The sequence below is a fragment of the Vidua macroura genome, chromosome 3, assembly GCF_024509145.1.
Source record: "Vidua macroura isolate BioBank_ID:100142 chromosome 3, ASM2450914v1, whole genome shotgun sequence".
NCBI classification, from domain to species: Eukaryota; Metazoa; Chordata; class Aves; order Passeriformes; family Viduidae; genus Vidua; species Vidua macroura.
In genome coordinates, this window is record NC_071573.1 from 13,753,034 (window position 1) to 13,766,519 (window position 13,486).

General features: G+C 36.1%; 1 protein-coding gene across 3 annotated transcripts in view; it reads left to right on the forward strand.

The window, feature by feature from the left end:
• STRN (striatin) overlaps window positions 1–12,919 on the forward strand; it is a 68,487-nt gene extending 55,568 nt beyond the window's left edge. For 2 of the 3 annotated variants that reach the window (XM_053972974.1, XM_053972972.1), the window contains 4 exons: window positions 1,523–1,663; window positions 3,918–4,025; window positions 4,878–4,964; window positions 5,051–12,919. In XM_053972974.1, the coding sequence (XP_053828949.1) occupies window positions 1,523–1,663; window positions 3,918–4,025; window positions 4,878–4,964; window positions 5,051–5,220 (506 nt within the window). In that variant the 3' untranslated portion in view covers window positions 5,221–12,919. The remainder of the gene's footprint in view (window positions 1–1,522; window positions 1,664–3,917; window positions 4,026–4,877; window positions 4,965–5,050) is intronic. The other variant, XM_053972973.1, reaches the window with a different exon arrangement.
• Window positions 12,920–13,486: the final 567 nt, after the last annotated feature.

The following is a 13,486-nucleotide window of genomic DNA, read 5'->3' on the forward strand; positions in this document are numbered from 1 at the left end:
TCCAGAACGAGCCCATTGACATTGCCAAAGTCTCCTAGAGCTGATAGTCATTAAAGGCAGCCCATGAGCTGAGACAGTTCCATGTCTCTTCAGAAAAACTTTTGAGGCAAAATAAACCTTGTCACAGCTGAATGGACAGGTCAAATTATAGTTTAAAGCTGGTCAGATATGCCATTGCTTGTTAGTTAAATGCAGGCTTCTTACTGCCAGTTTGTCTATCTGCCTGCCTTGAAAACTTCCTGGTAGAGTTTTGGAGTTTGTTACTGTAAGTTGTTTTGTTTTTAATTATTAAACTAAGAGGGAAGGAGGAGTAGTCTTCCCTCACAGGGGCAATATAATAGCCCTTATATTAGGAGGTTTTTTGTATTCTAAACTGAAATGAAGCCCAGTTGTGAAATCCAAAGACTGAAAACTCAGTTTTCCTATGGCTTATTAATAACCTTGAACAAACCCCCTAAAATATCTGTCACTCATTATTCAAGTCGTTCAGATTAACCATTGTAGGCTTACCAGGAAGCTGCAGATAAGCATGCATGGCAGTAGTAGAAAAGGTCACTTGAGAAACAATGTGTTTTCTTCTCACACCAGTCCTTTTTGGCCTTTTTCCTAGTACTTGTAGGTAACTACTGCCATTCCTGAGAAACAGTCCTGAGGTCCTGTGCCTGAGAAAGATATTTCTCCCATGAATCTTTAGAGAGTTTACAGGGATGTGATGGTATTCCTGTGTTATCTGAATCTATCATCCAACATTAGGTTGCTTAAAATTCAGCTTCTCACTCTCTTACCTTTTCCTCCTCCTAACGTCTGTTGCAGCTGGTGTTGTTCTTTCTCATAGCAGGTGGTAAACAGGACATTTGAAGAGAAAAATCCTAAGGAATATATCCTATGCCCAAGCTTTGCTGATTTGATCTTCTGTCCTATGGTGTGCAGATAGCTACACTATTAGGAGATGAAATATATACTACAATAGGCAGGAGTTTTGAAATACAAGTTTATAATGTATTTATATAACTGTACATGATGACAATTCCAGTGTGTAAAATCTGCACCTGGAGAACTTTGGTGTTTTATTAAGCTCTGATTTTGTCTAAGTTAATTATTACAGCATTAATTATTTGTCATGTCACTTGTTGTACACTTCAATTTCATGTCCTTTTACTCAAAGCAATGGAGTTCGGTGGAGGTTTTTTTTTTTTGAGAATTGCTGCTACAGTTGAAGGAAAAGGGGCCAGGGAGGTCTTGCTTTCTTAATTTTAAGGTAGATTTCTGCAGAGCTGCAGTTTCAGATACAGCATCTTAGTAAAGAATGTTGTTGATACACATGTCCAGAAAAATAGGGTTAAAATAGCTATCATACAGGGAAAGCTATTTCTATTGGCATAATTTATATTTTAGAATGCAACACATACTTTCATAATCATGGCCCTTTTGATGTTGAAGTACTTTTTTTGTAAGGATTTTTTTGTTTAATTTTTTTTAGTTTTCTTTACACCAACTGCATCTTCTCTACATTGTTTTCTAGAAATGGGAATCCCTTCATCAGTAGACCTTGTGAGCAGTGACCCAAGCCTCATGGTAGCATCATTTAACAGTGGACACACTAGCATTTTTAACATGGAGACACGGCAACGAATTCTTACCCTGGAGTCCACTGTGGATACTAGTATGTATCAAAAGCCCCAAATCAACCAAAGGAAAAAAAATTGCTTGTTTGAGATGGGTACTGTTGACAATCTTTTTAGTGTTTCCAGAGAATCAGGCAGTGTCATGAGAAATTATAAAATGGATTATGTTAGAAGCTGTGTTCTGAGATACAACAGTAAATTGTTACTACTACAACAGACCTCACGGGTGTTGCAGTAGCAGAAGTGTGCGCATACTTTTGAAGTAAGATCGAAGAAACAAGCTCGCACTCTGAATTCCTCAAGGGATAGTAGCATGAGAGCACAAGTTTCTTTAATACAGCTTTGTGATCTTTGCAGATTCAATATATCCATTTTCTCTTCAGTCCAAAACTGCAAAAAAGAGGCAATATCAGGAAAATTTAATATTAAATTTATTACAAAATTGGGAGTGTATGTCAATTCTTTTTTATTTTCCTCAGAGGTATCCATCTTCTAAGCTTTATTGTACTCTTGGCTCATTTGGACTTGGACTTTAATTGAAATTTCCACTGAAGGAGGAAAGCAAAGCTCCAGTGAAAGAGTATTAATTCACAAGGTCCCATGTAATGCCTTGGATCATGGCAGTGACCAATATTAGAAGTTGTAGAGGATACTGTGAAGAGCCTGCTATTAGTCCATTATTTTACCCTGACTTTACAAAAGAGACCAGAATGAGCTGAAGCATAAGGTTGCATATTCAGGCCACAATGGCAAAACATTGTGTCTTTTAAAATTTTGATATTTCTTTCCTCATTCTTGGGGATTTATGTCACTGAATTCTACTATTTAATTATATTTTTTAAAAGGACTAAGCCATTCCTGTTGGCTTTGTTTGTGTGTTTTAAAATATTTAAATGATTGTAATTTTATAAGAGCAAATGGACAGTGCCATATCTTTTCTTTAGGTTATTCCTTACTGTGCTTGATTTCTTCTTTTAACCCACATTTTTGTTCCTGTCTAAAAAAAAAACTGTTCTAAATTAGTTAAAGCAATTCAGTGGAAGCCACCTTTCTTCTTCCCTCCCCTTCTCCCTTCTATTTTTTTTCACCTACTCTTTGCTGTAATTCTGTAATTTTCCTTTAGGAAAACAAGACCCTGGTATGGCAACCATCAGTCCCTGTTTAGTGTCTTTAGTTATGTAACAGTACTATCAAGTTTACATGTATTTTAAAGAAATAAATTACTATTTGTACAAGAACTAGACAAGAGGAAAATGTCACCTGAAATGCCCTACCACACTGTTTAGGGACTCTTCTGCTCAGTATAAGCCTCTGCTTGGCATTTTCAAACTGTGAGGATGGCTGGCTGTGATGAAAGTTCATGTGCTTTTAGTAATTTTAGGGGTGTTTATTTATATGAATGTGAAGTTTTTTTCCCTTAATTTTTACTTTCATAATTTCTAAGTGCCCTATGGATGCTGACACTGCTTTATGGTTCAGATTTTTATAGAAAGGTGTAAAATGAATCTTCACCATTTTAATAGGAAGTGAACCTTCAGTAGTATTCTATTTTCTTTATTTTAGTAAGAATTTAGATTAAATTATGTGAATGTTCTTTAAAAGCAATATAGCTAAATGCAGTCAACATGAAAGACAATATCTGTATTTTGGTGTTCTGTGTAATTACTATTTGTGGTTTTTTTTCCTAATCTATGCCTCTTAAGACACCTCTTACATTAACCTGTGCAGCATAGCATTGCCTGGATTTCTAACCAGAAAATTCCTATACTTTTTTCTCTCTGTGTATATGTAGATCTATATATATGCATGCTATTTCAGAATTACTGAAGGTGAGAAAATTGGCTCTCCTATGAATAATCTAGCATCCTTTTTTAAATAATTTCAATACATATATATCAGATAATAAGAGGTCGATTTTGTTTGCCTGCAGTGTTTATTGTCCTGTCCTGTATGTTATGAAGAAAGTTTGACTTGGCAAAAGGAGGAATATGTGTGAATTAGGTTTTTTTCACTCAGTTTTTGGTTTCACATTTTTGCCTGATGTGCTTATCTAAAACCATGTCCAAAAGCTGGACCTTATTTGGCATACGTATGTTTTATGTATGTATCTGTCTTGTGTAGTTTGGAAAGTATTTTAGAAGAAAGTGCATAACATAAGGTGCTAGCTGAGAGTTGTCAGGATATGTATATAAGAATTATTTTGCAAATTAGATTGATTGCATATTTATTTCTTAGTAGTAGTCTTTCAAAGAACTTAGCAACTTATACTGATGTGTGTGGTTTTTTTCTTAGCAGTCAGTTCTTCCTGTCAGATAAACAGAGTCATCAGCCATCCAACTCTTCCAATTAGTATCACTGCTCATGAAGACAGACACATCAAATTCTACGACAACAACACAGGTACGCATCTTTCCAGCAGGTCTTAGCCATAGCCATTGTGTAGTATAAATCATATTCCCAATTTCATTATGATCAATAGTATTCACACAAATGCTGAGGGATGTCAAGAATTGGATATCCTCTGAAGCAGAAATCTCTCATCACCAATAAAGATTGCCAGCTCACTTAAAGCTTTGTTGGAAAAATGATAAGGAATGTGGATCTCTGTCCATTCTTTTAGAATGCCCTATGTATGGGGTTTATAAATATTTAACGTAAAAGGCATCTTTTTCAAAATCTTCATGCTTTTATGTTTATGTTTCTTTTATTAGTTGTCTGTATTATTTTGCTCTTGAGAGCAGGAACCTCTGGCACTCCTTTAGTGCTTCCTAGACCTCTGCCACCTTTGACCCATGAGTTCTTATTTTTAACATGAAATCATTGTAAAATCAATGTAAAAATTGTAATACGCTGTGATAAAACATTAATTCTCTCTGAGATAACTAACACTATTCCCTATTCCCATGTAGTTTATATTCATTGCTTCTAGTATGCTCAGCCCCTGCCTTCCTTCCCATCCCAGATCTTACCTGAGAACTCCATTAATTTGCTTAAGGGGCAGATATTTAAAATGCACAGTGATTGCATTGTCAGTGTGGCTTAAAGAAAAGGTCTCATAAACGTTGATGATATTGCTACTGTGGTTCTTGGGAACTGTAAACATTAAAATACTGACTTTTTGTATAATTTTAATGATTCAGTCATGGGACAAGATCTCTTGTGTTTATATCAGCTGTGGTAGGGTCATAAGCAGTGAATAGAGGTAACAAAGTTAACTGCAGAAAATAACCTAAATAAATCTTTTTTTCAAAGGAAAACTGATCCACTCCATGGTAGCTCACTTAGATGCAGTTACAAGTTTAGCTGTTGATCCTAATGGCTTGTATTTGATGTCTGGCAGTAAGTACATTCAGATTTCATTTTCTTTTTCTCATAATGGTGGCAGGCATGCAAATTATAAAGAAAACTGTTTTCCTTTTCTTTAGGTCACGACTGCTCGATTCGCTTGTGGAATCTTGAAAGCAAGACCTGCATCCAAGAATTTACTGCCCATCGCAAAAAATTTGATGAGTCCATTCATGATGTGGCATTCCACCCATCCAAATGTTATATTGCCAGTGCAGGTGCAGATGCCCTGGCTAAAGTATTTGTATGACAGAGTGCTTTCCATTCAACTTTAGCTTTGTATATATTTAACCAGCTGCTCAAAAGAGAAGAGGAGGGCATGAGTTGTTTTATCTTGCCCTGTAATTCAGAGAATGTTTGTAAGTGTGTAGTTTTGCAGGGTGCTGTTTTCTAAATTGACGTTTGTTTTGGTTTTTGTGAGCTCAGCTGGTGCTGAGAGCTTGGAATCTCTCAGTTTCAAATAGTTTAAAAAAAAAAGCTTTTATTTAGAGGGTGTGAATTTTCGTCCAGGCAGGCCTTGGGTGAAACTAGGTCTACGTATTCTCTATTAATAAAATGGAGTACTGGAAAGAAGGGGTCTAATTGCATCAGGGAGTAGGAAAATAGGGAAACTTCCTAGGATGCTTCTCATTGAAGAATCTTAATGTACTCAAATCACCTAGAAAAAGTGATTCAAAGTCAGTTCACATGTTCTTTACTGTATCATGTGAGAAGCACTTTGTCATCCCTTTGGTGTATGAATAAAGTAGATTTGTTCAGAGAGCAGTAGCAGATAGTTAATCTCAGCCACCTGGCTGCTAGCCTAAGATAAATGCATTTAAAGGAAGGCAAATTACTAACATACATTAAAATGCAGTAAAGTTTCTGTTACATCTTCTGTGTTTCTCAGTAAATATTTAGTTTGCAAAAAATTTATATAATTTTTTAAGGATTTTATTAGTGTATGGCTAGAAACTGAGCCTTTAGTCTAAATCCCAATTAACAACAGACTGTAGTAGCAAATTTAACTTATTCAGATTTGAATGCTGTTTATTCTTGGAGATCTGGCACGAGAAATTATCACAAAGCTTTCCAAAGAAGCTGTCCTACAGTTTTAGCTATCAAACATTCATCTCCTCTTTCTGTTCCTGCTAAAAAGGGTATCATTCTGGGCATTAAAGGATAACAGTGAAATACTTTGTTTGAAGATGAAATCTGATGCTTTGTATGAGTCCTTTTAGTGGAATAGGTGGGAACTGTACAAAGTTCCATCAGTTTGAGAGATTCTGCTACTGCTAGAATATTTCCCAGCTCCACCATTTGAGGGACTTTTTACCTTGTCCACTTCATTGGGTGTATGTGTCATTGATTGGGTTACCTGAAGAATGAGTACTTCTCATAATTACTCAACAGATGTGCTTTGTTTATCTATTCAGAGCTTCTCTGTTGATTTGACAAATAACTTTTAATCCAATCTGTTAGTCTTTTTATCCCTTCTTAAAGGAAGGTGAGTGGGTTCTTTTCTGTTATGTGTCATCATCAGAATTATTACTATTCATAAGCACGAAGTTGGTGTTTTTCTCTGATGGGAATGGAAAGCAGAGTTTCTGCTGGAGTTGATTTCTGGTGCTGATATGAGTAGGAAAGAACCCAGTGCAATTCTTCGTATACCAGCCTGAGGTTAAGACTGGAAACTGGTAAATAAATCTTTACCTTGAAACTGACACTTCGTAAGCAGGAGTCATTGAAAGATACCAACATAAGGTTTGAAAATGTTGTTTTTAGAGTGCCATTTGGGGATGGGACCACATTTGAAGTTGATCTCAGAGTTTAAACCAAGTATATTATTTAGAATAAAAGGTTGACCTGCGCTGTTTGAGCCTGCTACACATTATATGTACTGCTGAAATATTCTGGAATACCTTTTATTGCTCAGAATATTCACATATGTCACTTCATGATAATGATATGCAATATATTTCCTTAGATAAGATTAGAACTTTTACCATGAAACAGATGACTACAATAATAATACAGATAATTTAGTTTTTATAAAATGTTTTGGTTATGATGAAAAGGAGGAAACTTGGCTGCAAAACTGAGCATTCAACTTTGTGAGAATTTTGTGTACTTGACTCATATTCTTTCAGTGTCATTATTTTATTTCTTTTTGAAGAGAAAATTACAAAAATTTATTTGAAAAATTCTAAAAGTTATGTATATTATATATGTGTATATATATTGTAAACATGTATTAAATGTGTCTAGTAAGGGAAGACTCCATGGGTGCATTTTAATGTTTTAGTATTAAGAGTTCTCTTGAGTTTGTGTATACAAAGGATAATGGTGTGAGTATGAAATGAATGTTGTGTTTTTGCTTACACAATACAATATGTCGTCACAGTTGTTTAAATTGCTGTACATAAAAACTAATAGGCCAGCATGCTTGTTTTTAAAGACTGTCATTCTGATTACAATTGGAATGTAAGAAGTGGCTGTTCAAATGTGAATTGAAAGATGATTCCTTCTCACTATTGAGCTCTTGCTCAAACTGAAAAGTGATTTTTTTAAAAGCTGGCAATAGCTAGAGGATGAGGTGCCTTTAAAAAACAAAACAAAACAAATGTAGCCTTACGAAGAGGTTGTGGAATATATATATTTTTGTGCTTGTCTTCATAATTGATGTCAATGTCTTTTTACTGTACTTGCTCACATACTTGTAGGACTGCAGGGTATTGTGCATGAGCCTGTCAGATCTTCTGAGCATCATCATAGGAGATAAGGTTGAAAAAATTATTTAGGTTATCTAGTCCATCTGCTTGCTAAAGCGGGGTTGTAGACTTGTGCATTCTTATAGTGTCTTGACCAGTGAGATTTTATATGTTCTAAAACAATTAGGCTTCCTTTTAAAGATTATTTCAATGATTACATCTCACTGGCAGGAGGATTTATGTGATACTTAGTAGCTCTTTTTTGTAACTTCATGCCAGTATTCCAAGCCATCTTTTGTGCCATTTTACATATTCTTCATAGTCTTTGTAATTTGGAACCTCCATGCACACACTGGTTCAATCTTTATATTTTCATTCCTTTTTGCTTTCTTCAAGCTATTTTTTTTAGTCAGCTTTTTTTGCACAGCTTTTTCTCGTTTTCAGCCTTTAAGCTCAATTCTCCAGATATTGGTGTCCATACCACCATTCCACATGCATGATTTGCTGGACTTAGTCTGAGGGTCATCTGTTAAGTCTGGTTGTTATTTGGTTGGGTTTATCCTCTCTAACACAATGTTTTTGTGTAGGAAGACCAAGCTTTTGACGTCTGACAAGCTTAAATCTTATGTCTTTATTTATGACAACTCCTTTAAATAACATTTGAGCATTGCTGCTTTTCAAGTTTCTTCTTCACTTTTAGTATGTTACCATTCTTTTGCAGCTAGAGACTTAATTCCTGTTTCATGATCATCCTGGATCTTACAAGTTTTGAACTTCTGACTTCTGAGGGCACTAAATTATTTTTATTTGTTCCACTTTGGTGTACAGTTCTTCCTGGTTCAGGGTAATTAGTAAATTTCATTAGTGTGATACATATGTTTATTCAAAATGTAAACAAAACTGGACCCAAGGCTTGTTCTTCGAAAAAAAACATTTTTCTGCAATATCACTATATAGCATTGTACCAGTACTATTTTTCCCATATCTAATTTACATGGTAATTTTTTAATGGTTAGCTCTTAAAATTTTTTGTGTATATTAGCCTGTGCTAATGATTTTGATTTTACTAACTAATTTAATGGGAGAATTTTCAGTCCTTCGATTATGTTGAAAGTTGGTCCACTAGTTTAAATACTCTCACTTTTACTCTATTTTACTTTACTGGGCTGTTTGCTTTCACATATTTGATTCAGTTACCAAAACACTTGCACAGAATTATTTGGAGTAGCTTGGAAGAAGTTCTAGATCTGTTGTGTCACTCTTATGAAATCCTAGTGTCTGCATTTGATTTTGGGCCTCAGAGAGAAAACCTCCATGTAAAAGATTCATTACTTTCATCTCATTCTTCTTTATTTTGATAAAATATGTTCTTAGCAAGAAGCCTGTAGAACTATATGCCATATACTGTAGCCTGTTTTTTTTAGGATGTGTATTTTCAAATAATGTTATGTTAAAGCAGTCCCATGTAATTTTGGTTAAGTGTGTGATGTTCACCATACAGCTTTGTGATTAGGTCATACAACATTGTTTTTCAGTTGTGATTTTAAAGTAACCAGAGATTTCTTCTTTTGAATAAATGTGTGAGAGATAAAGGACTTAGTTACACCACCTTTTCAGTACAGCTGTTGGATCACAGATGTGTTGCCTTTCCCTGCCTCCTTAGGTTTTAACAGTGTAATTTTGGGGAGCATCAATTTCTGTAAACTCATGTGTTCTTTGAGCAGTGTTTGATGGGCAAAAGTGTGGAAACAAACAGTTGAAAAAGGGGCATAACTATCAGATAATCAAGTCTTGGTTTTACTAATGCCTTTCAAGTATTTGGAAACATTTGCAGGCTGTGGTTTGACAGTGTGTTGTTTGCAGACTGTCTGTCCCAGGTATCCAAGAGCCTACTTGGTGCCTGTGTGAAATACCTAGTCAACCTGAGATGCATTAAGGAAGAAAATGCAGCCATTGTGGTTGTCCTGTGCTGATATTTGTGGCTGTTTAGTGGAAGTTGGTTTGGACTACACTGTCAGAAATGAAGAAATCAGAATACAATAGTTAACCTCTTCCACGTGGTAAATTGGTTTGTATGAGATGTGACAATCTTTGACATGGCAATATGAGTTTTCTTGGGCAGCTGCTGTTCATTGGCATTGTAGAGATGCTTACCATAGTTGTTACTATTGAGTGACTGAGATGATGAAAAGATTTCCTTGAAAAAAATGCTCAGATGTTTCAGGAAGCTCCTTTTTTCCATAAGGACTTGAAGGTGTTGAGAATATTTTATCTGAATCTGATAACATGTTTAGTTGAAGAGAGTTACAATAGGTGAATAGTCTTGACTCTTTTGTCATCAGTGTCTTTAAGCTTAGAGACAAAGTTCTGGAAATGATTTGTCTGTAAACTGCCAGTGAAAGCCTCTGCCACATTCCTACTGAGCAGCAGAGAAACTGATGGACAGCAGTGTTGATCCATACTATTATGTCAGGGATGTTTTACAAAAAATAACCCCCATTGTAAAAGGTAGTGTTCAGTACAGCAGAGCAAATGAACAAACTCCTGGAGGGGGTGGGGAAGGACTAGGATGACTCTTGTATAAATAGTCCTTGTTTGGGCAAACACTCTTGTTTATCTGGTGGGAATGTTCCCAGGAGGGAGGATGATTAGAAATGTGACCTTAAAAAGAATGTCTTTGCCTGTGCTAATGAACATACCTGTGCAGGTTATCTATCCCTTTACTATGTGCTTTTTATCTTCCCACTTAAATTTCCCTTTAGGATACCTTTTCTGAGAATCTTAAAATCTCATTAGCAGTGAGCTCTTACTGCAGGATAAATGTCATAAAAGACTTCTGATTTTTCTCTTGGCGTGGTTTTTTGAAGGGTGATAGAGTTTCAGCTTCAGCCCCAGCCCTCTCACCACCAAAAGGCTAATTTGTATCTCTTTACACCCAGTTTATTTAATTTTGGTGTGTTATTTCTTAGCCTGCCTTCTGACTTGGTTTTGCTGCTCTGTAGTCAGTTGTGAAAGCTTATTAATTGCTGTATAATTTAAGACATTTTTGAGGATGTGGATTCCACTACAGAAGGCATAAATCCAGTTGAATAGCATAATTTGTGGATCTCATCTGGTTTGTTGTCAGGAGAGACTAGTTGTTAGACTACAAAACCCAAGCTATGTCTGAGCTAAAAAGGCATTTGACAATATTATACTCTTAGCCCAACTTCTTCCTGCCCAAGTGTAGATTGTGGTATTGTGTGTTAGACTGCTTTTGCCCTGCTCATGCTACCAAGCCATGCTGTGATCCTCAGAGATCACACCAGTGTTTAAACCATACCCTGTGCATGTGTTTCTAAGCTGCTCAAAGCCTTGTATTGACATCCTCCAGGCCAGGCTTCTTCGATTCCCTTAGGTTTGAATTGCAGGCTCCCAAAATTACTTCCTGGGTATTTTGAGTAACCCTTGGTCCTCACACCAGAGTATTAGACTGTGGTGCTGAGAAAAGATTTATACAGCCGGATTTGTACTGTTTTGAAAGGGAAAGGATAACTTATTGCCAAGCCAAATATTGTCATTATTTTTGGATTACTTGTGAAAAGCAGCCAAAAACATTGTATAATGGATAAATTATGGACTTCAAGCTAATATTTTTCCATTAAGAATTTATTTTTTTATGCTTCCTATCATCAAGATATACAGTGCTTTCGAATGTAGCTTGTTTTCAGATGTATGGTTCCTAGAATTGTTTCCTTGCAGTTGGACGTTTGCAAATGTGCATCAGTTTTCAAAACTGTCTCATATGTGTTAGCACTTCTTTTGGAAATGCAAACTGAGCATGTTAGCTAATGATTTCTTGTACCTTTATAGTCCAAGCGTACTGAAAAAGCAGTCTTGTGCTATGTTTTCCTTGAATAATGCATCTGAAAAAACTTGTAAAAGGAACTCCATGATGAGATGACTTTTGTTGCTGTAAGGTTCTCTCTGTTGACATTTGTCAGCTTTGCATTGTATTTTGCATAATTATCTTCAGTTAACTGTCAGGATGAAAAAAACAAATTTCTTTGCCATATGGATTGTAGCTTGGAATTTTTTTGTTGTTGTTGCTTATATTAATACAATTCTTTCTTTTCTGCTAGAACTTAGAGATACCTGACAGCTTTCTTTAGGAGAAGTTACTACAGGTGATAACCACTAACACGTTAGTAATTACAGTGGCTTCCCTTCTGTTTTGGGTCACTTCCATGGCAGATTGTTGATATGAAAAGGCTACTGTGGCTGATACAAAAACAGCTAAAGGAAATGAAGATTCCCCTTCAGAACTATGGCTAGGTTATGATTTTATAGACCAGTTTTGAATGACTACTTTGAAACAATGTGGGACTTCAAGTGTCTTGCAGAATTTTGGATCCAAATGAGAAGTAACTACTTGTTGAGTAATAGTCTTCTTGTCAGTTTTTTGTGTATGGCTCAGCACAAGGCTGTGTCAGAATTGCAGTACCACCAAAATTACCTTGTTTAAATGCAACTGTTGTACAAAAGTGAATGTCATTTTGAGTGAGAAATTCTGTTTTTTAATTTATGAAGGAAATAGTTTTCTTGGGAGTAAGCATCCATAAATGTAATATATTTCATGATTTTGAAAAGGCTTATTAATCATGGGACATGAGAAAAATGAAAGTGATTCAATCTCCAAAGATTTGTTTAGCGTTTATTATTACAAGTATAAATTTTTGCTTTAAATGGAAAAGCTTCTTCAAAAACTTAGTATTAAACTTCTTACTAAAACGCAGTAGTTTAAAATGCTGGATAAATATCTAAAATGGCAAAGACAGAAGATTCAGAGGGAGATTATTTTTAAATATGCCAGTGTAATTTTGAGCTTCTCAAGTGCAGCCCTGAATTTTCTCTTTTTCACTGCAATTCATATTTTGTGAAACTTCTTGGATAGGTTATATTTAAAGCTACATTCACTTGCCTGAATAAGTCAAATAAATATTTTGTCATTTAAAATTATATAGATCTGCTTATGTTAGTGTGCCGTTTAAAATGAGACCCCATTGAGGTAACCATGCAGGTATTTGTGTTGGTATGACAGTAGTGAAGTGGGGTATCTGTGTACTGTACCCGCATTCTGTGCTGAGCAAAATCACACGGACTTCCAGAAATAAGCAATGGTTTTTAAGAGCAGCTTTATTTAATGTTGCAGCAGCAAGTGTCATTTGTACCATATAATTATGTAAATTGGGTGCTAATAAATACTATTTTTCAACATTTGCATTGTGTTCATAATTCTGCATTTTATGACGAGATACATGTGGTTTTGGAGTGAGTGCTGGGAGGGGGAAGTGCATTAAGAGTAAGACAAGTAGACTTGTTTGGAGGGGCTTGAGGTAACTCCATGTGAAATTCCTACTGAACTGTGCGGCGTGTTGGTGTTCACAGGAGTGCCTTGGATTTTCTGTTCTCTGTATGTCTTGGTTTCATACTGCTGCACCAGCTTGGCTCTGTTGACACCCCACGTCCTTCCATGTGCTGAGGCACGTGGTCCCTGTGTGGGGGTGAATGTGGGGTGAGCAGACACGTGGAGTGGGTGCGGTCGTGCAGGAGCTGGTCTGTCAGCAGGCATTGTTCACAGCCAGACACGTGGCTCTTCCCAAGGACAGCGTTCATGCAACGTAAAAATAAACGCGTGGTTCTGCCCTTGGGGAGAGGATGAGGGAGAGCAAACCACACATCACAGATGGCAGCTGCGTTTCTACAGGAAGGTGCTCAGAATGGCACTGTGAGCGGGTGGCAGGAGAACCTACACAGAACTGCGCAGAACAAGTTGTCATTGAGCCT